Here is a 25,431-nt window from a genome sequence, read left to right as displayed (position 1 = left end):
CCGATTTTCTCAAAATTTGATGTACCTGCTTCTAGACTGAACTTGGTCGGATGAGCCAAAATTCAGTCCATTTGGGCTGATATTAGCCATTTGGTGCCCAAAAACCTAAAATAGGATTCAGATATATATGAGAGGTATGTTCTCATCTGATCTTATCTCAATAAAATTTGATAGAGGTATTTCTGGGCTGTGTCTGATATCTGGTACCAAATATCATTATTGTAGAGTGAATATTACGAATGTAATATGTAATGTAATAAAATCGGATGAAACATATATATGGGGGCTATCGCTATATCTGAACCGATTCGCACAAAATTTGAACCATTTGTTTCTAGGATGAATTTAGTCGGAATCGCCAAAATTCAGTCCATTTCGGCTGATATTGACCATTTGGTGCTCAAAAACCTAAAATCGGATAAAGATATATATGGCAGCTATATCCAAATCTGAACCGATCTTGACCAAATTTACGACACTTATTTTAGAGCTGTATCTGATATCTGGTACCAAATATCATTCTTGTGGGATGCATATAACGCATGTGGGGGACTTAAAACCCCAAATCGGATGAAACATATATATGGGAGCTATAGTTATATCTGAACCGATTTGTACAAAATTTGAAGTACTTTCTTCAAGACTGAATTCGGTTGGATGTGCCAAAATTCAGGTCATTTGGTGCACAACAAAACGGATATCGGATAAAAATATATATGTGGGAGTTATATCCTAATCGGATCCTGTCTCAATAAAATGTGATAGAGGTATTTCTGGGCTGTGTCTGATATCTGGTACCAAAGATCATTATTGTGGAGTGCATATTATGGTTTAGCTTGTGGAGTGCTATGAACCGATTTTCACCGATTTCTAGATTTAATTCGGTCGGATGTGCCAGAATTCAGGACTTTTGGGCAGATATTGGCTATTTGGTACACAATTAACCCGAAATCGGTTGAGGATCTATATGGGAGCTATATCAAAATTTGTATCGATTCTCACCAATTTTAATCGGGTTCGTCCTTGGGTCAAACAAATATTACTTGGAAATTTTCATTTCAATCGGATAATAAATGCGACCTGCATTTTGTTTACAAAAATACATGGACAGACGGACGGACGGACTGGAATGCATAAATCGACTGAAAAAGTGATTCTATGAAGATCCTCAAAAGTAACTATGGGCCTATTTCTCCTTTTCCACCATGGGGTGTAGGGTATAAAAACTCTGGAGTTAGTCGGGAATTTGAAGTAAGGAAGAGAGAGACAGACTAATGGTCTTGACTGTTTATGAAAATGTCTCTCTTACTTTGTCCTCTTACTGGCTACTCGTTATCTCTTCTCTCTATGTAGTTATGGTTTGGGGCTTCTGGTTAAGCATGTGCAACGATGCGAAAGCTGACCCAGAATCCCCATGAAAAACTGCCTTATCAACTTCATCTACACCAAGGGTGAGACAAATGAGAGCGTAGTTCAAGACATTCAAAGCGTCAATCGGACGAATTAAGTTCCAGCATTTGCCTTGGATTTATTTCGGTAAGATTTCATCCCATGTACTCAGGTTTAGGAATGCTGCAACCAGAACAAAAAATTAGGTTCTGAAAAATTTTATTTCTTCGAAAAAAAAAAAAAAACAAAAAAATCCTTTTATGTTGACAACTACAGAAGTTTGAGTATACCTGCTAATCGTTTAAGAGAAACTTTGTATAACTGCCAGAAAATATTCTTAGATATTTCAAATCAAATTTGTTCAACTTCTTTTCCATTTTTTTTAGAAAAAAATAATTTTTTATAACCACTTGCTTAAATGTATTTAACCATCAAAAATAGTTAAAAAGATTCACCTATTTTAAATTCACCTATGAGTATTTTCATTTACCTGCCACTTAGGTATTATGCGATAGTTGCCACAGACATTATTTTCCAAAATATTAAAATTCCATATTTTTAAAGAAATCCTAAAATTGAGTACTAGTCTTAAGAGACAAAATGTGAAGTTGAGTACTACACTTAGGAGCCATTTAGGTGGCAGGTAAACTAATGGCATAACTGTGTACTATTTCTAACAGCGACGAAGTGAAATTAATTACAAGGCTTAAGAAACAATTCTGTGCTAGTCAGCCGTTTTCGATAACGGCTACATTTTTAATTTTTAAATACACAAAATATGTGCGAATTGCGCTTAACTGCCACAAAATGTGTCTAACTGTGGCAGGTAAGTAAAAACCACTGCAATAAAAGAAAAAATACCTTTTCAAATTTCCCATGGTCTAAAAAATTCTATTTTGTCATTGAAATTCTTACCGGAAGTTAAGCATTATACTTGAAAGCCAATTATGTGGCAGGTAAACTAATGGCATAACTGTGCTCTATTTGTAAGAGCCACAAAATGAAATTGAGCGCTATGCTTAAAAAACAATTCTGTGCCGGTCAGCCGTTTTCGTAACGGCTACATTTTTAATTGTTAAATACGAATTGCATTTAACTGCCACAAAATGTGCTTTACCATGGCAGGTAAGTTAAAATCATTGCAAAAATAGAAAAATATCTATTTAAATTTCCCACGGTGTAAGAAATTCTACTTTGCCATTGGAATTCTCAACTGAAGTTGAGCATTACACTTAAGAACCAATTATGTGGCAGGTAACCTAAATGTACAACTGTGCTCTATTTGTAAGAGCCACAACATGAAATTACTTAAAAAGCAATTCTGCGCCCGTCAACCATATTTTGATAACGGCTATATTTTTAATTGTTAAATAAACAAAATATGTGCGAATTGCTCTTAACTGCCACAAAATGTGTCTAACTCTGGCAGATAAGTTAAAATCATGGTTAAACATAGAAAAATACCTATTTAAATGTCCCATGGTGTAAAAAATTATATTTTGTCATTGCTTGACTTCCTTTGTTGCGCAGCATTTGTGGGCTATACAATTTGGCTCCCCTGCTGTTGTGATTTGATTTTGATTTGAAAATGCAATAAATAATTACTATTTTGGTGGTGATGTCTTCTTCGAATGATAAGATTGCACCGATTCTGTTCATTGATATTTTGTTTTTTTTCAAAATTTCAAAATTAAGAATTGAAAAAAAAATGAACTACAAAAGTGTTTTGTTTTTTAGGTTTGTTTTGCTCTAATAGTTTTGAGACGTTTTTATGGTTATTTTGGATTTTTTGTTGTTGTTGTTGCTACTCTTCAGAGACTAGTTGGAGAATCGGTGAAGCGTTTCTTTGAAACTTGGTTGTTGAATGGAGGAAGAAATAAAATTATTTTGAAAATAATATCACCAATTTTGAGTTAAGTTTTTTTTCGATATTTTTTCGAGTTTAATTAAATGAAGAGAGGTATAGTTAAAAAAAAAATTTAAAAAAAAAATATTGAAAACTTAAAAATTGGAAAATTAGAAAATATGTTATAGCCAATTGCAAAATAGGTATAATTGAACTGAAAAAAATAATTTTAAATATTTTTTAGTTTTTTTTTCGAACCACACAAATCAAAAAAATTTCTATGGAAAATAAATTTTGAATATTTTTTTTGGTAATATAAACAAATATTTCAAATTCATAACTCAATTTCAAAAATACAATACTTAGACTAGCCAATGGACAGGTGGACAGGGTTAGGATGAACATCAATTGCAAAAATTGGAATTAGAACTTATTCAAAATGGCCCCTTAGAGGCCTGAGGTTCCTCATAACCCTGTTCAACTGGGATTTTTTTGTTTTTTTGAATATTTTTTTTTAAATTTTTTTTTGGGTTAAGGTTATGTATATATACACACAGATCTAATTTAGGTAATTATTGTTGTTGTAATATTTTTTGGAAAATATAATTTTTTTTGCTTTGCGGAAAAATAGGGGGTTATGGTTTAACTGCAGCTTTCTACTTTCCAACTTAAGAACGAAAAAATAAAATTAATCAAATTTTTTATTTGAAATAATTTTTGAATTCTGGAAATTCTTTCAAAAAAACTCCAACCAGAAACATAACAAAAGAAACAAATCAAACCAAAACAGAATCAAAAAAAAAAAAAAAAACAGAATTTACAACTTCATGGTGATAAGACGGTTTTGCGTTTTAATATGGGTTTTTTTGGAACTAATCTTTCAACTATGATTAAATTACGTTTAATGCAAAAATCAAATTTTTTTAATTTTTTTAAAAACTATAAGGTATTTGTTGTTGTTGATTAGCATTTTGTTCAAACAAATGGTTGTTTCTGTATTTTTTTTTTTGAAAAAGCCTCTAAAGTGATGTGCTTTCTGTTGGGTTTTCTTGTTTGTTTTCGGGGGCTAAGGGGGGTTAAGGGTAATATATGGGGGGCAGTGAAATAGGGGGAATTTGGCTAAGTCATTGTTTTCGTGTGTATGTGTGTGTGTGGGTGTTTGGAAAGACTATGCATTTGAGTTTTGGCCACCCAGGCAATCAACTAAACTTACCTTATCGGGCACGGGAACATCAGCAGAACGGGGAGGATCTTCATTGATTGGCGGCTCAGTGGGTGGCAAACGTTGTTCCTGGACACTGGCCAATCTGAAAATGTGAAAAAGCAAAGAAATTTTCGAGAAAATCAAAACTGAAATACAACAGCATTTATGCAAGTCATCATCCTCAACATCACCATTGGAATAAGGCCCTGAGCAAAAGGTGAGTAATGTTAAAGTTTATTTTTGTTTTTTTTTTTTTTTTTTTTTTTTTTTTTTTTTTTTTTTTGGAATTTTGTTTCCTCTGCCCCCAGTTAACCTTAAATTCATTAATTTCTTTTTTTCTCGATTTCAATCAATGTTTGAATTTAATCAAGCCATAATTGTCTTGTAGTTTTAATCCGACACATAAATAGTTGTTTCCCAATATCACAAAAAAAAAAAACATTGTTTTGTTGTACAAATGCAATTTTGCAAGGCCACAACATAAATATCAAAATTGGATCCAACAAAAAAAAAAAAAAAAAAATAAAATAGGAATTAACTGATTCCAAACATTTGAGTTTATAATAATAAAACAAGCAAAAAAAGAAGTTCGACCGGGCCGAACTTTAAATACCCTCCATAATTTGGAGCGAATTTAGAAATTTTCAAAAAAAAAAATGCGTTAAAAATTCTGTTAAAATCTGAAAAATATCGAATATGGCTGTGATATAATTGGTCTATACCAAAACACGAAGTGCAAATAGGAATTTTAAAATAATTCCGGTGAATAATGTCGTTAAAATTATCAAAATACCAAATATAGGGAGGTACCGCTGTATATGAGAAGACCTGGACGTGCATAAGCAACTTTTTTGATATAGGTTGTAGTATTTAGTGGGAACTTCAAATACGCAATTATAAATAATTCCGGTAAATAATGTCTCTAAAAGCCTCAAAATACCGAATATCGGGAGGTATCGTAGTGGAGAAGAATAGAAAATTTTCCATCATAGATTGTATAACCCATTTCGAATCTCAAATACAAAATTTGAAACAATTCCGCTAAAAAATGTAGCTAAAAGCATCAAAATGCCGAATATTGGGAGGTATTGTTATATGAGGGCTATACGAAGACCTGGACCTGCATAGGCAATTTTCTGTCACAGGCTGTAGTACCCATTAGAAACTTCAAATACGAAATTTGAAACAATTCCGGTCTACAAATGCCTTAAAAACCATTAAAATACCGAATATCGGGAGGTAAGTAGTGGAGGAGGACAGAAAAATTTCCGTCATAGGTTGAAGTGCCCCTTATGAACTTCAAATACGAAATTTTAAACAATTCCGGAAAATAATGTAGCTAAAATAATCAAAATACCGAATATCGGGAGGTATCGCTACATGGGGGCTATACGAAGACCTGGACCTGCATAAACAATTTTCTGTTACAGACTGTAGTACCCATTAAGAACTTCAAATACCTAATTTGAAACAATTCCGTTAATTAATGTCGATAAAATTATCAAAATACCGAATATCGGAGGTATCGTTAAATGGGGGCTATACGAAGTAGTGGTGCAGAGTAGAAAATTTTCCGTCATAGATTGAAGTGCCCCTTACGAAGTTCAAATACGAAATTTGAAACAGCTTCGATTAATAATGACGCTAAAATCATCAAAATACCGAATATCGGCGGTACCGTTATATGTGGGGTATGCGATATTGTGGACCTATATAGACAATTTTCTTTCAGGAGGTAAAGTACTCCCATAGAACTCCTTGTGTATAAGTTTAGATAATTCCATTGAAAAATGTGGCTAAAATCATCAAAATTCCGAATACCGAGGGATATCGTTGTGTGGGGCCCATACGATATAATGGACCCATATATAGCCCATATTCGAACTTGTCCCGCCTGCAGACTAAAGACTGATCGGTGCAAAATTTTATCTTCCTATCTTAATTTGTTTTCGACTCTAGCGTGATTACAACGGATGGACAGACAGACGGACGGACGGACGGACGGTTGGGCGAACAAGGCTAAATCGTCTTGGAATGTTACGCCGATCAAGAATATATATACCTGGTTATGTCTAAAATTATTATTTATGATGAGATTATTATTTATGATTTAGATGAGTTTCAAACGGAATGACGAACTTAATACACCCTACATACCATGTATGGTGGAGGGTATAAAGAAGTCAATTACTTTACCCCACACTATTTGCAAATACAATTTGGGTCAATTTTGGGACTTCCCGAAGTCCCTAAATGCAAAGACAGAATATTTTTGTCTTCTGGGATTTCTTCCAATACCTGAATCTACATCAAATAATTCATGTGGAGTCAGGTCGTAATATAGCCAATCAAGAAGTCCGTAAAATATAAACCCTGAATCAGAAGTTTGAAAATTGGACGTGGTTATTGCCAAATCAACTACGAGAAATAAGAGGCTTGCGCTGGATTTAAGGCACGCGTGCTCTCAACGAGAGCAATTCTCTTTACACTCTCACTGAAAATCAAGGATATAGAGAAAGCAAAGAAAACGTGAGTTATTGGAGAAACAAGTGGAAGAATTTCACTCCGAATTGGACAAAGAGCGGATACAACGTCAGGCTGTCGGAAGATCGGGTAGAGAAAAGAGAAACATAATATCAAGGCAATAGGCTCGTTCTTCAGAAACTTCACTTCAGTTCGAATTTGGAAAAAGAGGGAAAAGACCAAGTTCACTGTGGAGACTAGACAGCAGAACAAGATATTTAGTAGGAAGGTGTTTGCAGACCATGATATCACATGTTAAAGAAAAAAATGTACGCCCTCTAACATGCCAGGAGGTCTCGAAATCTCGGTTAAGAAATGAAAAAGTCCGACAAAGCATGTGGGACCTTCAAAAGAGATCGACTTTTACATGCCCAAGGATGCAGGAAAAGGCTTGATACCAGTAAAGACGATAAAATTTGCGCGGAACTGTTGAAGTAGGCATTTTCGGATACGAAACCATAATTCTCTAGACAGCTATTGTTTACTAAGACACGTATGACCGATTTTTCTGCAACCGAGAGCCGTTCGGAAAAAGGAACTTAAATAAGAGAAACGATGCCGAGAAAATTAAAGTCACAAATGGGCGATTGCTTTCGACAGAGAAAGAGCAAATAATCCGATGTCTGTAAAATGAAGCTGCTAGAATAAGAAAGCTTGATTGGCCTCAGAAAGATCCAGACGATACATGAAGAAAATTCTGCAGGGAAGTTGAAGCCGGCAGAAGGAGCAAACTTTAATTGACATAAAAAGACGACAAATGAAGATGATTCAGCAGGGTAGTTGAAGCCTGCAAAAACTAAGAAGGTGGAAACTTCAAGAGGGAGGAGTAACTGGGCTACCCTTTGTAGAAGGGAGAGATTTTAGTTAAACAGAGATCTCGAGGCTATGTTAGTTTCAGTCATATTATCATAAGAAGTTCTTAAACCCCAAAGATATGCTATAAAAATATTGAAGATAACCTTAGGGTGACGTGGAAAGTGAGTTTGTTTTATACAGCATTTTTAAAGCATACTTTCAGGTTCACCCAACATATTTCAAATAAACAGCGTTATTCTTTTCAAAAAATTCTTGGAAACGCCTAAAATTATGCTATAAAAACGTACACATATACTACAACCTTGCCTTTATCCGTAATTTTTCAACTCACCTCTTCAATGTCACCAAAGTACCAGTTAACTTTTTGCATCTTCTCAAGGCCGATTCCAAGCGATCGGGTTCTTCTTTTAGGAACTTTTCTTCTCTGACGACTTTTTCCATTTCATTCGATAAAATGCAGCGCAGGCCATTGGACAAAGCGGGGAATTTCATTTTCAATTCGGCAACGGTTTTACTAAAAAAAGAGAACATTCTTATTAGTTTCTAGTTTTCCAACTAAACCCCCTCCTTCCCCACCTTGCTCTGCTCAGCACCAAAGCCATATCTTCCACGGCCGTCATATTGACTCTTGTCCTACGATTTATGACCTCTCCCCTTAGACTTTCCACCGATGACTCCAGATCACTTAAATCCTTTTCCAGACGTATAACTTCCTGCTTGTACAGCTCCTCCTCGCGTGATATCCGTGTGGCATCCTGATCCTGATGACCCCATATGCTACCGCTGCTGGCCAGGAGGGTGGCTCGAATACGCATAAATGTACTTTTGATGTCTTCCCTTACGGCCACTGCCTGGGCCTGGGACAGACGTCGCAGGGTCCTGACCTCGGTACGCAAATCTTTTGCCTTCTTTTGCAGGCCCCTCAAATGATTATAGACCTCCGGGGCCAGGGCAATATCGGCACGATAATTATTGTGGGCGGTTTGGGCCAATACCATGGGTTTGGGAGGTGGTGGCGGTTTAAGGCGATCTCGTTCTAGAGTGCGGGGGAAGGGAAAGAAAAGGCATCATGTTAGTATCTCAGGATCCCCTTTTTTAAGGAGTAGCAGAAGCTTCTACACCAAAAAAGTGTAAAATAGAAGGAGAGGCGTGTCGTTTTCGATATTAACCTTGGCTCTTACCTTGTGATGAGGTTCTTGGCAAAGTGGAGGATTTTATGGCTGGTTTTGTGGGCTTGGTATCAGCTTTATAACGAACGATTCACGGTTCGGAAGTTTTGTTGTTGTTATAAAACACAGTTCTTCATTATTTTTGTTATAAATATTTATTTCGAACATTCAAATCAAAGAAAACACTGATTGGCGGATTGGAAATATTGGGGAGAAGGGGTCGCATGCACTAAACTAATATTTTTTGGAGGGAGGAAAAGTTTTTTCTTGAAAGTTTAGTCTACGAAAGAAGCATAGATTTTTGGCAGGTTTCAAGCTATTGAAATGGGACCACAAACTACTAGAAGAGGCCTGATATCCTGGACTAATATGGGGAGTTGATGGCAAATAATACAAATTCGTAACTTAAGCGCAAGAGGTAGAATTCAAACATGCAATACTGGAATATAAGAGCAGGTCAACAAAAAAGGACGTGGAGGTCTTTACAGCATCATAGGGGTTATATAGAAGACCCCAGGGCCACAAAGAACCTGACAACCAGGAAGACACTGTAGCCCTCTATATAGCCACGAAGACCCTAGTCGGCCAAGAAAACCCTGAGGTCTTCTACCCAGCCTAGAAGCCTCTGAAGAATTCTAGACTGTCCAGAAGAGACTGTGATTTTGTAGGTGGCACGGCAGCTGCTGAGGTCTTCCAGACAGCCAAGAAGACCCTGGGGTCTTCAAGAGAGCCTTGGGGACCCTGAGGTCTCCAAGGCAGCCCAGAAGACCCCGGGATGCCCCAGACATTCCAGAAGTCCACGGGGTCTTCTAGAAAGCCAAGAAGATCCTGGGTTCAGAAGACTCTAGGGTCTTCCAGACAATCAAGAAGACCCTGAGGTCTTTTAGACAGCGTAGAAAACACTGGGGTCTTCTAGACAGCCAAGAAGACCCTGAGGCCTTCTAGACAGCCCAGAAGAGCCTGAGGACGTTTAGGCGTACCAAAAAAGCCTGAGTTATTCTAGATGACCCTGAGGTCTTTTAGACAACCCCGAAGACCACTGGGTCTTCAAAACTGTCCAGAAGACTTCTAGGCTTACAGGACAGCCTACAGGTCTTCTGGAGAGACTAGAAGACCTAGAAGTCTTCGGAACAGCTCAGAAGACCTCCAGGTCTTCGAAACAGCCTAGAAGACCTCCCGGTCTTAGGGACAGCCTAGAAGACCTCCAGGTCTTCTGGACAGCTTAAAGACCCTCAGGTCTTTTGGATAGCCTAAAGACCCTCAGGTCGTTTGAATAGCCTAGAAGACCAACAGGTCTTCTGGACAGCTCAAAATAGCCTGGAAAGCCTCTGGATAGCCTAGAAAACCTCCAGTACTGCTGGATAGCCTAGAAAACCTCCAGTACTGCTGGACAGCCCAGAAGACCTCCAAGTCTTCTGGACAGCCCAGAAGACCTCCAAGTCTTCTGGACAGCCCAGAAGACCTCCAAGTCTTCTGGACAGCCCAGAAGACCTCCAAGTCTTCTGGACAGCCCAGAAGACCTCCAAGTCTTCTGGACAGCCCAGAAGACCTCCAAGTCTTCTGGACAGCCCAGAAGACCTCCAAGTCTTCTGGACAGCCCAGAAGACCTCCAAGTCTTCTGGACAGCCTAGAAGACCTCCAAGTCTTCTGGGCAGCCTAGAAGACCTCCAAGTCTTCTGGACAGCCTAGAAGACCTCTTAGTCTTCTGGGCAGCCTAGAAGACCTCCAAGTCTTCTGGACAGCCTAGAAGACCTCTTAGTCTTCTGGGCAGCCTAGAAGACTTCCAGGCCTTCTGGAAAGTCTACAAGACTTCCAAGTCTTCTAGGCAGCCTAAAAGACCCTCAATTTTTCTGTACAGCCTAGAAGAGTTCTAGGTCTTTTAGATAGCCTAGAAGAGCTCTAGGTCTTCTGGACAGACTAGAAGAGTTCTAGGTCTTCTGGACGGCCTAGAAGACCTACAGGCCATCTAGACAGCCTAGAAGACTTCCAGGTCTTCGAGACAGCCTAGAAGTCTTCTGAACAGCCTAAAAGATCACCAGCTCTTCTGTACAGCCTGAAAGGTCTCAAGCTCTTTCAGAGAGCCTAGCAGACTTCCAGGTCTTCTGGACAGGCTTTTGGTCTTCTGTACAGCCTAGAAGATCTCCAGGCCTTCTGTACAGCCTAGAAGATTTCCAGGCCTTCTGAACAACCTAAAATACCTCCAAAAATACTGAAAAATCTTCTGGTCTTTTGGACAGGTTATGAGACCTCCAGGTCTGCTTGACAGCTTGGAAGGCTTCATGGTCTTCTAGATCTCCAGGTCATCTGGACAGCTCAGAAGACCTCCATGTCTTCTAGGTGTCTAAAAGACTCTGAAGTTTGATAGACAGTCTAGAAGACCTACTCGGCCCTTTTTTCAGACCTGCACTTTTTCCAACTAAATTGAATTGAAAATATTGTATCAAAAAACCAAAAATGTCGTATTTGTAAATTACCAGCATGTTGAGGACTATGTGATTTTGGAATACCCTGTATGTCATCGCTAAATGAGACGCTCTTCTCAAACGATACCGATTTGCCTACAAAAAGAGAGTTCGCAGACAAAGATGTTGGGTTAGCAATGGTTTGTGAATGGATGTGAATCTCAGAATTTGGTTTGGAGATCGTGGTTATCCTTTGGCGGGAGATGGAAGGCCATGGAATGAAATTTCTTATTTTTAGTAACATTGGCTTTCCACCTCCACCTCGGCCGTGACTCAAAATACTTACCACAGGCATTCTTACCCAGTTTGGGAGCCTTTTCCCGGACATACTGATCATCTCCGGCACCATTAACTAAAATTGTGAAATTTTCAGTGAAGCCAGGTGAAGAGTATTTGACAACAAAAGCGAGGGAAAAATAAAAAATCCGAGGAAAAATACAGGTGAGGAGTTATGAAAAGCTTGGAGAGAACATATTTTTTTTCAGTGTAAAAATGCGACAAAAAAAAGGTGAAATTTTGTTTACAACAAAATAAAACATAAATTATAATTGAATGTTGTTGTTTTTTTGCTTTTCTTGGCAGATGTTGGCAAAATGTTCATAAAGCGGTGGCGTTTAAATGACAGTAACAATAAACAGAAAATAACAACACAAACAACAACAAAAGATGTTTGGCACCATGAGCGAGCGTTTTGAGTGAACGATTGAAGGAATGAATGAAACCATGTGTCGCTAATTGCGTCTTCTGGCGGCGGGTACTAACTAACATACCATGGCATGGTGTGGGTACTACCAAATAGTTGGGGTCCAATGTTGGCACTGGTATGGGAGCTATTTGTGGATTTTGATTTACCAACGCTTTTTGCACCAGCCCTGTCAAATTGGCCAGCTGTCGTTCCATGTGTTCGACGCGAAAGCGATGCAGGTCTTCTGGCCTAGGGGAATAGAAAAAAAAGGAAAAGAATGAAATTGCAAGTTAGGTTCGGTGGATGATAGTCAAGATGGAAAGAAAACAGCCAAAGCAAGGGACTATTATGGGGTATTTTATTCTGCGAAGCTCCTAGAAGTTTCCTGCGAAAAACTTAATTGTCATATTACTTCCACATATTTCACCACGGTTGAACTTCGACCCACCTGACCCACACATACCATACAGAGACGCCTGGGCCCATAACAACCCACCCTTCCGCGGCATAGCTGTTTATAACGACGATTCAAAGATGGAGTGTGGTATGGGAGCTGGTGTCTTCTGTGATACCCTTAATGTTCGTGAATCCTACAAGCTTGAAAACGACTGTAGCGTATTTCAGGCGGAAATCTTTGGTGGTCAAAAAGGCCACAAACCTGCTGGTCACGAGGAACACTGAGGTCAGCGGTCCGGTGTCCATATATATGTCGATAGTCAAGCGGCACTGAAGGCCTTAAATTCCTTTACTATCAAGTCTAGGGCTGTTTTGAACTACAGGAAAGCCTTGGAAAACACTGGGTTGTCCATCAAGCTCTGTTGGGTTCCTGGCCATTATAACATCCCAGGTAACGAGACTGCAAAGGAATTGGTCAGGCCAGGACCCGAATCAACTACAATTGAGGTAGATAACTCGGTTAAACCACCACTGTGCCACTTCCTACAGGTCATTCATAGACATAACTCTGAGAGAATTCAACAAAAATGGCTGGACGAAATGGCATGCACCATCTCCAAAAGAATCTGGCCCACACTCTCAGAGAAGAGAACAAGCTCGCTACTGTCATTGTCGAAGAGTGATCTAAAACTTTTGGTGGCTATCATCACAGGTCATTGTAAGATGAGGGCTATGACTTCGAAATGGGACAGCGATGATATTGACTACTTTGGGATCTGCCAAGATGAAAAAGAAATCGAGACATTCGAACACTTGCTCTGCCACTGCCTGGCACTCATTAATGTGAGACAGAGACTGGTGGGAGAACTAGTGTCACATGATCTGTCTTTATTTTTCTAACACTGACCCCATAGTAATCCTTCAATTAGCCAGAAAATTCATGTGGCTAAAGACGACACGGCAAACTACTCAGCCGTAGATCACACTCTATAACTTTATCTCTTATCTTCACCTCTTCTATCAACCACTTCTTCCTCTTTTCTTAATATTCTTGTAGGATGAACACAATGGACCTATAGGTCTCCGAGTGGAGCGGTTGCCATATTGTAACCGCGCGTCCTTTAACCTAACCTAACCTTACTCACATATGAAAAATTGTTGCTGGGTTTCTTGATAGATTGTCGCACGAAAATTTGAACTTCAAGAAATGAAGGAAGAAAAAAAATAAATGATGGGAACCTCAAGGTTTTCTGGACAGCCTAGAAGACCTCCAAATCTTCCAGATCTTTTGTACAGCCTAGAAGACCTTCAGGCCTTTTGGACAAAACAGAACAAACAGAAGACCTCCACATCTTTTGGATAGACTAGAAGACTTCCAGGTCTATTGGACAGAAAAGGAGACCTCCAGGTCTTCCAGATAGCCTGGAAGGCATCAAGGTCTTCCAGACAGCCTTATTCTAGGTGACTTATCTGTCATATAACTCTCCTATGGGTGTTCTCTGGCCAGCAAAAATCCCCTGCAGAAATCGTAAATTAATTAAATTTTGAATTCCGGACAGCTAAGAAGACCTCCAAGTCTTCTGAAGAGTCTAGAAGGCTTCCAAGTCTTTTGCACAACTTTAAAGACCTCCAAAAATACTGAAAGACCTCCAGGTCTTGTGGACAACCTAAAAGACCTCTAGGTCTTTTGGACAGACAAGAAGACCTCCTGGTCTGCCAAATAGCCCATATTGTTCCAAACACGATGCCTAACTTATAATACCCCCCTCAATGCATCTCGACTGGCGACGATGAAAAGTTAATGAAATATTTTCATTTGTCATGCTCTGTTAACGATTCTCACTGCACCCATGCTTTCTAGGTCTGTGAGACACTAAAACATTTTTCCAATTTTCCTTTTTGTTTTCCTGCAGTTGTCACTTGCAGTTAAGAGTGAAAAGACCATGGAATCATTTGAGTCGGCAGATTCATGTAGTGGTAAGTAGGAAATAATTGTAATTTTCCCATCAATATATTCCAAATATTTCCTCTCTCTGCCCTCCAGTTACCGATCCCTCGCTGTTCGGAAATTGCCTACAGGACCTATCCATCACTGAGCTATTGGTTTTACAAAAATCTCTAAATAAAGTTGAACTTATTGAGCCTGAGCCAGAAAATCGTTATCTGGAAACAACAGGACCCGATTGTGATGAGACAAAGGATGAGAAGTGTTTCAACCCTTCATCTATGGCCCTCATGGCCGAATCGAGGTATGACATAATTTTCTTGCCTTTTAAAGTTGTTTTTAATTTTTTTTTTCATTTTAGAGGTTATGAGGATCCATCACATCCCGGCTATGCACCAGCATCCCATCACGAGTCCTGGGAAGAGGAAAAACCTTCCAAACTGCAAATATTATTTCAGATTAGTGTCACAGCTTTATCGTTTCTTTCATTTGGAGGATATTTATTGTGTCTGATTGTGCAGTCGATTAAAAGTAAAGGTAAGATACAGTCCGATTCTGATTTCCTAATTTTATTCAGGCAAGAATAGGAAATTTGCACGATAATGGCTTTCAGAATACTACATCTATATTTCATAATGTTAAAAACATGACTAGCAAAGGCACTCAGAGCCATCTGTCTTTGAAAATAATTTCTAAATGTATTTTAAATTTTGTGATGTTTAAAATACATTGAGAACAGACAGATAGCGCTGAGATGAGCTATGACACATATTCTCAGAGAATCTGTACTTAGTTTAGAACAGACATATCAAGAGGCATGCTATGACATTTAGGGCACGCCATCTACATGTGATTTGGTAGCAATTTAGATAACAAAAACGCTTCCTACATTTTAAATACTTTAAGGAAAAATCCAGAGATAGATGGCACTGAGATGCCTCCTCGAAAAATTACCTGAAATAATTTCTACTCAGGCTGTAAGCGACTTTAAGACGTACAGGAAAACCTCTTCCATGCCTCAAATTCTGCCTAAGAAAAATAGCAAAGAAGGATACTGCACGTTTCTCTGTAGAATGAAATATAGATGGCACTATGGCATCATGAATGTCCAGTGGCAGAACAGATGAATTTAGGCAACAATTAAGACTTAATGTACAATTTTTTAAAGGAGAAAGAATGTTCTGGAAAATTGAGAAAATTTAAAAAAAACTAAGGTTTTTTTCTTTGGAGAACAAATTAAAGAATTTTTTCCCCATAAGATTAGGCGACTCTCTTCCCACTATCGAATATTTTTCGCTATAACTGTTTGAAATTGTAATTTATTTTGAATATCATTTTCAGGTTCCACTTATTTCCATCCGATGACCTCAACCATGGCCACCACGACAAATGTGAAACGCATCAAGGTATATCGAAGAAGTCGCCGTTCTTCACTGCCACCTGTTAAAGCCTCGCCCAATTATACAAACAATAAGTATTGGCAATCGGCAAATCCATATCAATATTATTATAAAGAGGATTGAAAAAAAATATTTAATAAAAAAATAAAATTATTTAGAAAGAGGAGGAAATCGAAAATTAGAGAATAGAGCAAAAGGAAAAAAAAGAAATTGATTCAACTTCAATTCTAGATCAAGATCTATGGCTTCTAATTTTGACTGATAAACGGAGGCACTAAAGGTGAGGGTACATAAGCCGCTTGGCATCATGGCTAGGTATATTAATATTAAAATATAAGGGGAAACGACGGCAGGATTCGAATACGGCTCTGGCATACCTTTATGATATTTCATAAAATATGTCATGCGAAGACTTCAAGTTACCCTCATCTTAAACCAGTTCTTAGAAACCGAGTAAAACCGTTCAGACCTCTTTGATACATTAGTGCCATCTGTTGGCAGGTAGAAATAATGGGAACTACAGAAAGTGGCACTTACTGATCATTTAAATAATTTTTGAGAAATTAGAATGGATTATTTTTGCGAGTGGCACTTAAGCTAAGTCAATGAATACCAATTCCCTAGAATGTCCCGAAAAAAAAATCCCAAAAAATTGAATTCCTTACCTTGTCGGATCATACATCTGATTGTTGCGGGGTATACGGCCAGCGGGGCCCATTTTAATGCCATACAGGGCATATTGGTCTTCAGTCATGGTTACTTCCCTGGAAAAGACATAAAAAATAGGAATATAATAAATTATTTAAAAAAAAGAAAGACAAACAAGAAAGGACCAGCATTTTACAAGACGGCCAATTTTGGAACTTCTTTTTTTTGGAATTGTCCTCCCATCTCCACTTACGTTTGTTCCTCATCAATAATGGGTGCTATCACCGTACCCCTTGTTCCATATTGATAATACGAAGGTTCTTCATAATTGCCACGCGTTGAACGTTCCGGGGAACTGGTATAGCCATCTGAAAGTTTTGGGGGAAAACAATTTTTAGAAGTTGGCTTTAGAAAATATATTTTTTTATTAAAACTACTTTTAAAAAATAGTAATTTTAGGAAATTAAATATTTTACTCAATCATTTCAACAAAATTAAAAACTACTTGTTATTCTAACTACTTTCAGATAAATTGTTATGTATGTTTTTTCTTGGTGGTAATAATTTACAATGATCGATGTCAGAGATGCGGAATTGATGTAGTTCCCCCAGAAATTCATTGCGGAAATATGAATTTGAGTATGAAATTAAATGCAAGTGGAATACGTTTAAAGAGATTGTGTATAAATTTTGCGAAGCAGAGTTGAAAAAGTCCTAAAATTTCTTATTATCCTCCTGAAGCCAAAACAGATCACTTTTTGCAGCCAACTTCACTCATATCTTCAATCATACCCCAGAGCCATCTGTTATTCATTGTTGTCTTATTTAGCCATCTCTTTGGTTGGTGGGGGCCTTTGCTAATGTAAATCTAGCCAACAGTAGATGGCGTGTCTTTATTATTCATATCAAATTGCCATACGAATAGTTTGATGGACTTTCCAAGGAATTTGAATATGGTATATACCGAAACTGCAATCCTAAGAGTCCCCAGAAACCCCTTTCTGCATCAAATTGAAACGGGTAATGTGGTACCATACAGACTTCCAGTACAGCTTGGACATGAGTCATATTTGCGACTCTAAATTGGTAAGGATCTCTGCTAAGGTCTGTTTTGTTATTTTCATAAATAGATGGCGCTTAAATATCATCCACAAAAAATAGTCATATGATCCGAAGATAATATTTTAATGACTATATTACTGGCTTGAACTGCAGGAAAATGTTATTTCTAGACTGAAAAATTCCTAGACTACTACCAGAAATAAATTCAAGATATTTCTGGACTATTTCTAAAAAAAATTAGTAACAATTAGGCTGTTCTTTGTGTCCGTTTCCTTGTTCCACAAATAGATGGCGCTTAAATCTTATCCATAAAAAATAGTCATATGATCCGAAGATTAATTTTTAGATACTAAATTTTTCTGGATTGATTTTTGTAGAAAATTTTATTTCTCGACTGAAAAATTCTTAGGCCACGACCAAAAAAAATCCAAAAGATTTCTGGACTATTTCTTTAAAAAAATGTAGCAATATATAAAATATGGTCAAATGACCCGTAGATGTCATTTTAGTGACTATATTTCTGGATTGAACTCCAGGAGAATGTTATTTCTAGACTGAAAAATTCCTAGACTATGACATGAAATCAATTAAGGAGCTTTCCGGACTATTTCTTTAAAAAAAAATAGTAGCAATTGTTGACACGTTCTAGGCTGTTATTTGAGTTCGTTTCCTAGTTCCCCAAATAGATGGCGCTTTTATATCATATATAAAATGGTAATAGGACCCGAAGTTAAGAATTCAGAAAAACGGCCACTATTTGTGGGTTAAACTACAGGAGAAATAAGATTTCTCGTTCGACAAATCCATTAAATACCACCAGAAATAAATTCAGGAGATTTCTGGACTATTTCTTCGAAAAAAAGTAGTAGCAATTCTTTATACGTTCTAGTATGTTATTTGAGCCCGTTTCCTAGTTCCACAAATAGGTGGCGCTTTTATTTCATATATAAAATGGTAATAGGACCCGTAGCTGAGATTTCAGAAAAAACACCAACTTAATTTCTGTTTCTTAGTTCCTTAAATAGATGGCTCTTTTATGTCATCCATAAGATTCAGTGGAACCCTAGACTATTTCTTTGCTAAAATTTAGTAACAAAAGTTGACACCTTCTAGGCTGTTATTTTAGTTTGTTTCCTAGTTCCACAAATAGATGGCGCTGTCAAATCATCCACATAATGTGGTAAAATGACACTGGGCTTAAGTGTCAGAAATAAAGTCGACTATTTCAGGATTGAATCTCAGGAAAATTGAATTTCTAGGCTTACATTTCAAAGCTTTGGTTTGCGACATATTCAGGAAAATATTGGACTATATTTAACCTGAAGTTAACAGAAAATTTGTTATTTGAGCATCTTTCCTAGTTTTACAAATAGATGGCGCTTTCACATCTTCCATATAATGTGGTAAAATGACTCTGGACTTAAGTTTCAGAAATAAAGACGACTATTTCAGAATTGAATCTCAGGAAAATTTATTTCTAGGCCAACATTTTAAAGCTATGGTTTGCGACAGATTTGGGGAAATATTGGATTATTTCTAGGCTGAAGTTTACTAAAAAACCGTAGATTATTTCCAGACAGGAATTAAGTACACATCGTGGACTACAAATTTTATATCAAATCTTGGTTGAAATAATCAGAAAAAGAGCATTGCATATTTTTAGGCAGAAAAAAAATACAAGGAATTGTTGGCTACTTCTAGGCTTAGGGTCTTCTAAATTTCTCCTATATCTAGAAGACCTTCTGGAGCTCTTCCATGTCCGAAAGACCTTCTGAAGCTCATCTACGGCTAGAAGACCTTTTGAAGCCCATCTATGGCTAGAACACTTTCTGAAGCTATTCTACGGCTAGAAGACCTTCTGAAGCTCTTCTATTGCCAGAAGACCTTTTGAAGCTCTTCTATAGCTAGAAGACCTTCTGCAGCTCTTTGATGGCTAGAACACCTTCTGAAGCTCTTCTATAGCCCGAATACCTTCTGAAGCTCTTCCATGGCCAGAAGACCTTCTGAAGTTCTTTTATAGCTAGAAGACCTTCTGAAGTTCTTTTATAGCTCTTGAAGCTAGAAAACCTTCTGCAGCTCTTTTATAGTTAGAAGACCTTCTGAAGCTCTTCTATGGCTAGAAGACCTTCTGAAGCCCTTCTATTGTCTGGAAGACCTTCTAAAGCTCTTCTATGGCCAGCTCTCTTCTATAAAGCTCTTCTATGGCTAGAAGACCTTCTGAAGCTCTTCAATAGCCAGAAGACCTTCTGAAGCTCTTCTATAGCCAGAAGACCTCCTGAAGCTCTTCTATAGCTAGAAGATCTTTTGTAGCTCATTTTCGTCCGGAAGACCTTCTGAAGCTCTTCTATAGCCAGAAGACCTTCTGAAGCTCTTCTATAGCCAGAAGACCTTCTGAAGCTCTTCTTTAGCCAGAAGACCTTTTGAAGCTCTTCTATGGCCAGAAGACCTTCTGAAGCTCTTCTATGGCCAGAAGACCTTCTGAAGCTCTTCTATGACCAGTAGACCTTCTGAAGCTCTTCTATGGCTAGAAGACCTTCTAAAGCTCTTCTATGGCTAGAAGACCTTCTGAAGCTCTTCTGTGGATAGAAGACCTTCTGAAGCTCTTTCATGGCTAGAAGACCTTCTGAAGCTCTTCTACGGATAGAAGACCTTCTGAAGCTCTTCTGTGGCCAGTAGACGTTCTAAAGCTCTTCTATGGCCAAAAGACCTTCTGAAGCTTTCCTATATCTAAAAGACCTCCTGAAACTATAGATAGAAGACCTTCTGAAGCTCTTTTCTAGATAGAAGATCTTCTATCTCTAGAAGAGCTTCTGAAACTGCATCCAGAAGCTCTTCTAAAGCTAGAGAACCTTCTGATGCTTTAGCTTTGTGGTTATTTTCGAAATCACCTCAATTCCGCATCCCTGGTTTAAGGTAATGCCAATCCTTTTTTTTTATTTTTTCTCCATTGATTGTTATATTTGTGTGTGCATGTGTGCGTTTTGTTAATGACAAGTACCTGGTATACTGTATAACTGATCCGGGGGATAAGGAAACAAGGGTTCCATGCTACCCCTGGAGTTGGGCGTTCTTAAAGGTTTCAATGGCGTTCCTAATCAATCACATCATATACATATACATATTTATATTACATAAATGCGGTTAACAACATTTTACAAAAAAATACAAAAACAAAGAAAAACAAAATACAAAATATACAGATCGGAATAGGGTTTAACAAAAATTTGGGAATTTCCAAAGAAAAATTATAGAAATTGGAAAAGAAAACATGCACACAAAGGGTTTATGGGGATCCGAAAAAAAAACAAACAAAAAAAAAAAGACGGGCTAGGTCTTAGGTCTCAACACAATGGAAATTTCAAAAATGAATGCATATCCGAAAAAGTTGAAACAATACTCACCCATGGCCACCTTGTTGCGATCTGTGTACATCCCACGTGGCAGCGTTTGTGAGGCACCCACATAATAGGGGGCCTGTTTGCCAATCTGTAAAGAAAAACGACAACGACAACAACAATGAGTATTGGCTTTTTCTTGTGTTTCGAGCCACAAGTGCTGTGTGGTAATAGCTCATCATTGTCATAATCATCATCAAAGCTGTCTGGGGACCACTTTGTCTGTTTTTATTTTTTTTTTTTGTTTCTTTCCTTTGTTGGCCAGGTTTCGTAAGAAAGCCAAGCCAACATTTCTTTGGCATTTGACCAAGTTTTATTAAACAAATGTTTACAGCATTGTTATTTACATGCAACATGAACGGCAACACCTTGGCTTCTGGAAGCCAAGCGAAGACACCCATACACATACAGCTATCCTCTCTTATGAGCCATAATTTCACTTTTTTATGAAGTGTTTATGGCCAATTTGTGGGTAATTGACCAACAATAAAGGCTTAAATGTTTTGTTTGTTTTTGTATTTTCCAGTTCCCTGCCACAAATTTCCTTTTCCCCCCTCAATGAGTTTTTATTGCACAAAAAGGCCACTCTACCCCTCCCGCTCCACGGAAATCTCAACAACACCAGAATAGAGAGCAAAAGAAAGAATAGTGGAAAAAATAGTGCCAAGTTCTTGGTCATCAGCACTTTGCCTTATAAAAATAGTTTTTTCTTTTCATTGGTGCTGTGTTGTTGTAGTTTGCTGTTGTTGCTGTTTTACAATAAACGGCTTTGTTGTGCTTTAATTAGCATCCATTTATGGTTAAAGGCATGACCATAATAAAATCAAAGGTGTGCAAATCTGTGTGCAAGGCATTCAATGGAAACTGTTGGCCAACGAAGCAGTCAGGTTGATTGCGAGAGGGGTGCTACTCTGAGGGAAATGTGTGTGGAAAATGTTTAATATATAAAGGAAAAAGTCATAGTTTTTAAATCAGGCAATAAACCTTTAAATATAAAAAATCCCACTTGGGCGCCACTGTACATTCAACGGCCCATTGGAACTTTAAAATGAAATTCTTAAGGTTTTTAACCTATAACCGTGCGAGGTGAAATTTTGGAACGTATTTTATGACGTGGTGGTAAATTTTACCCCCTCTTAATTTTACAAAAAAAAAAAATATTTAAAAATAATTTTTAATAATTTTTTGTTTTTTTTTTATTTAACAAAACATACACTTTTATTAATCGGCACAGGCACTTTAATTAAATTTTACACTTTTTGTAAGTAGATGGCCTTTGACCGGGACTTGAGATTTTCCCATCTGAATATGTCCGGCACCGCAGAACGCGAACCCAAGAATTCTAAATTTTAAACTTCTTGTACGTTAAGAGAGAGAGAGCGAGAGAGAGAAATGTACCACCACATCACATCAGGGCTGACTTTTCTCCCTCCACTAGAAAGACTTCTTGGCCTGCAAATGGAAAGACACTTATTCTGCTAAGAAGAAACTCTATTGGTCAACCATTAGTGGCTTCCTATACCTTTTATATAAAAATAATAAATTTAAAATTAATTCATATTTAGTCCAGTTATAGTTTAAATCACTATAGAAGAACCATGTAGTTGTTCAGACCTTCTGAAGCTCTTCTATGGCTAGTAGACCTTCTGAAGCTCTTCTATGGCTAAAAGACCTTTTGAAGCTCTTCTATGACTAGAAGACCTTCTGAAGCTCTTCTATGACTAGAAGACCTTCCGAAGCTCTTCTATGGCTAGTAGACCTTCTGGAGCTCTTCTATGACTAGAAGACCTTCTGAAGCTCTTCTATGGCTAGTAGACCTTCTGCAGCTCTTCTATGGCAAGAAGACCTTCTGAAGCTCTTCTATGGCAAGAAGACCTTCTGAAGCTCTTCTATGGCCAGAAGACCTTCTGAAGCTCTTCTATGGCTAGAAGACCTTCTGAAGCTCTTCTATGGCTAGAAGACCTTCTGAAGCTCTTCTATGGCTAGAAGACCTTCTGAAGCTCTTCTACGGCTAGTAGACCTTCTGAAGCTCTTCTACGACTAGTAGACCTTCTGAAGCTCTTCTATGGCTAGAAGACCTTCTGAAGCTCTTCTATGGCAAGAAGACCTTCTGATGCTCTTCTATGGCTAGAAGACCTTCTGAAGCTCTTCTATGGTTAGAAGGCCTTCTGAAGCTTTTCAATGGCTAGAAGGCCTTCTGTAGCTCTCCTACGGTGAGAAGACCTTCCGAAGCTTTATTACCTTATTCCATGAATGCCTTCTGAAGCTCTTATACGGCTAGTAGACCTTCAGAAGCTCTTTCATGACCTTCTACAGTTTTTCTGTAGCTGAGAGACCTTATGAAGCTAGAAAACTGAGCCCCTTCCGTACATAGGGCATATTTTCTGAAACCCTTCTATATTAAAAGATCTTTTGAACAGTATGAACGCCTTTCTCTGGTCGATGGAGGAGGAGCATTCCCATTCGCATTTCAATAAGGAGGTGCAGGAGCCCATAAACTCTGTTGTTCTGAGATAAGAACTTCCTGTTATATTTCGAGAATAACTTTCATTCTTTTTTTTGTAAGGAACCTTTTTTATATTATATAAGAGGATATTTTCTCTCTACGGCATTTCTTACAAAAGGGAGCGAAGTTTTATGTAAGACTAGAGTAAATACTTTTTTTCTCTTTTATAAAAATAAATTTCAGAAGAAATGGTTTCAAAAGGGCTTCTTAATTTTTTATAAGAAAAGCTTTTTGTTATGCTACACAAATAATTATATTTCCTCTCTTCTACTGAAAGGACTTTCTTCTCTGCAAAAAAAAAAAAACATCTCTCGTGACTATGAAAAGGGCTTTGCTAACTTCTGCAAACGAATATTTCCTTAGCGAGACGATCTTCCAGAAAATAACTTCCTAATCTTAATAAAGAAGAAACGCTTCTGCTGCTTGTAAAAAGTTTTAAATCCTAACCAAGAAAATTTTCAGTTCCTCTACAGGTTGACACTTAAGTTCCATAAGAAGAGCTTTTTAGATCTACTAGAAATAGTCCTTGATCCTATCTCCTAGTGAGCATTTTTTATACCCTCCACCATTTTATGGAGGATATATTAACTTTGTCATTCCGTTTGTAACTCCTCGAATTAGTCATGATAGACCCTACCAAGTATATATATTCTGGATCCACTATCTTTCGAACGAATTGAGAAGCCTGAAATGTTGCATACAGTGTGAGATAAAAAAGTCTGCAACAAAGTCAAACCCCATAATCTTTAGATTTTTTTTAATCCCTTTATTGTTGTTTTTTTATAAAAACAACGTTTGTTTATTGTGGAGAACGATGTTTCAATTTAATTGAATGAAAGCAAAAAATGTCAGAAATAGCATCAAATTTTAGAATAACTTTAGATTTGTTCGAATTGGTCAACTTTGGTACGAATTATGGCTTTCAAACGGCCAATGAAACCGTCACACGCTGCCCGAATTTTGCTCTGCGGAATTTCGGCCCATTTCCGGCGAAGTGCTTGCTTAAGGTGATCAACTATTTGGTATTTTTTAGTGCCAAACTGGCTTTCCAAAATACTCCAGACACAATAGTCAAACGGATTGGTGTCCGGAGATTTTGATGGCCATTGTGCGCATATGGAAATGAAGCGAGGAACCTTATTTCGTAACCATTCTTGGGTGGCGCGTGCTGAGTGCGATGGTGCTGAGTTCTGTTGGAATGTTCAAGGTCTACGGCAAATAGGTTTGTGTTCCCAAGGCTTTAATACACCCTCCAGAATATTTTGCGCGATAATATCCGGCATTTATTCTGATGCCACGGTCGATTAATACGAACGAGTTCTGGTGGCCAACCGATGGTGAAAATTTTCAGCTGACCTCTTTGGCAAGTAAACACGATAATTTTGTTTGTTTACAAACTGCTGGACAACGAATGTTTTCTCATCGGAGAAGGGAGAAAATCAAATTCGGCAGTTCACCACTTTGGGCCAAGCGAAGCAACTCTTGAGCTCTTTTGAATCTATTTTCTTTCTCTTGCGGTGTAAGTTCTTGCACTTTTTGGAATTTCAATGGCTTCACCCCTCCGATCTCATTTTTCAATAGTTGCCGAATGGAATATTGCGATATGTTCAGCTCACGAGGCATTTTTCAGCCACTGCGACGCGGGTCGCTTCTTTACTTTCAAACCATTTCTGCCGATGTTGCTGTTTTCTTCCGTCCACTTCCTTGACTTCGTCGAGCTACACTATCAGTATCTCGGTAACGAGCGATGGTACGAGACCCAAAAGATTTATTCACATTTCAGTGCTGGAGTGCTCCAACGATAGCCACTTGTGGTTTTCCACCCAAATATAAAGAAATCAATAGAATCGAAGGCCTCCTTGAGGTATTCTAGAGAGTAGATGGCCTCCTTGAGGTCTTCCATGGAGTAGACGGCCTCCTTGAGGTCATCTATAAAAATGAAGACTTCCTTGAGGCCTTCTATAGAATAGAAGGCTTCCTAGAGG

The 25,431-nt window shown here is 38.0% G+C and overlaps 1 protein-coding gene across 2 annotated transcripts in view; it reads right to left on the bottom strand.

The window, feature by feature from the left end:
* Positions 1–25,431, bottom strand: part of LOC101899523 (coiled-coil domain-containing protein CG32809) — a 62,236-nt gene that overhangs the window by 10,454 nt on the left and 26,351 nt on the right. Inside the window, exons 8-18 of one of the 2 annotated variants that reach the window (XM_059122368.1) lie at positions 20,947–21,031; positions 20,544–20,636; positions 16,737–16,851; positions 16,501–16,599; positions 12,180–12,343; positions 11,696–11,761; positions 11,422–11,505; positions 8,960–9,022; positions 8,355–8,814; positions 8,110–8,292; positions 4,449–4,542 (exon numbers count right to left, since the gene is read on the bottom strand). In XM_059122368.1, the coding sequence (XP_058978351.1) occupies positions 4,449–4,542; positions 8,110–8,292; positions 8,355–8,814; positions 8,960–9,022; positions 11,422–11,505; positions 11,696–11,761; positions 12,180–12,343; positions 16,501–16,599; positions 16,737–16,851; positions 20,544–20,636; positions 20,947–21,031 (1,506 nt within the window). The remainder of the gene's footprint in view (positions 1–4,448; positions 4,543–8,109; positions 8,293–8,354; positions 8,815–8,959; positions 9,023–11,421; positions 11,506–11,695; positions 11,762–12,179; positions 12,344–16,500; positions 16,600–16,736; positions 16,852–20,543; positions 20,637–20,946; positions 21,032–25,431) is intronic. The other variant, XM_059122369.1, reaches the window with a different exon arrangement.

Source organism: Musca domestica, unplaced genomic scaffold, assembly GCF_030504385.1.
Source record: "Musca domestica strain aabys unplaced genomic scaffold, Musca_domestica.polishedcontigs.V.1.1 20, whole genome shotgun sequence".
Lineage (NCBI taxonomy): Eukaryota > Metazoa > Arthropoda > Insecta > Diptera > Muscidae > Musca > Musca domestica.
Note: the sequence above shows the minus strand (reverse complement) of the source record. Positions and strands in the feature narration are given on the sequence as shown.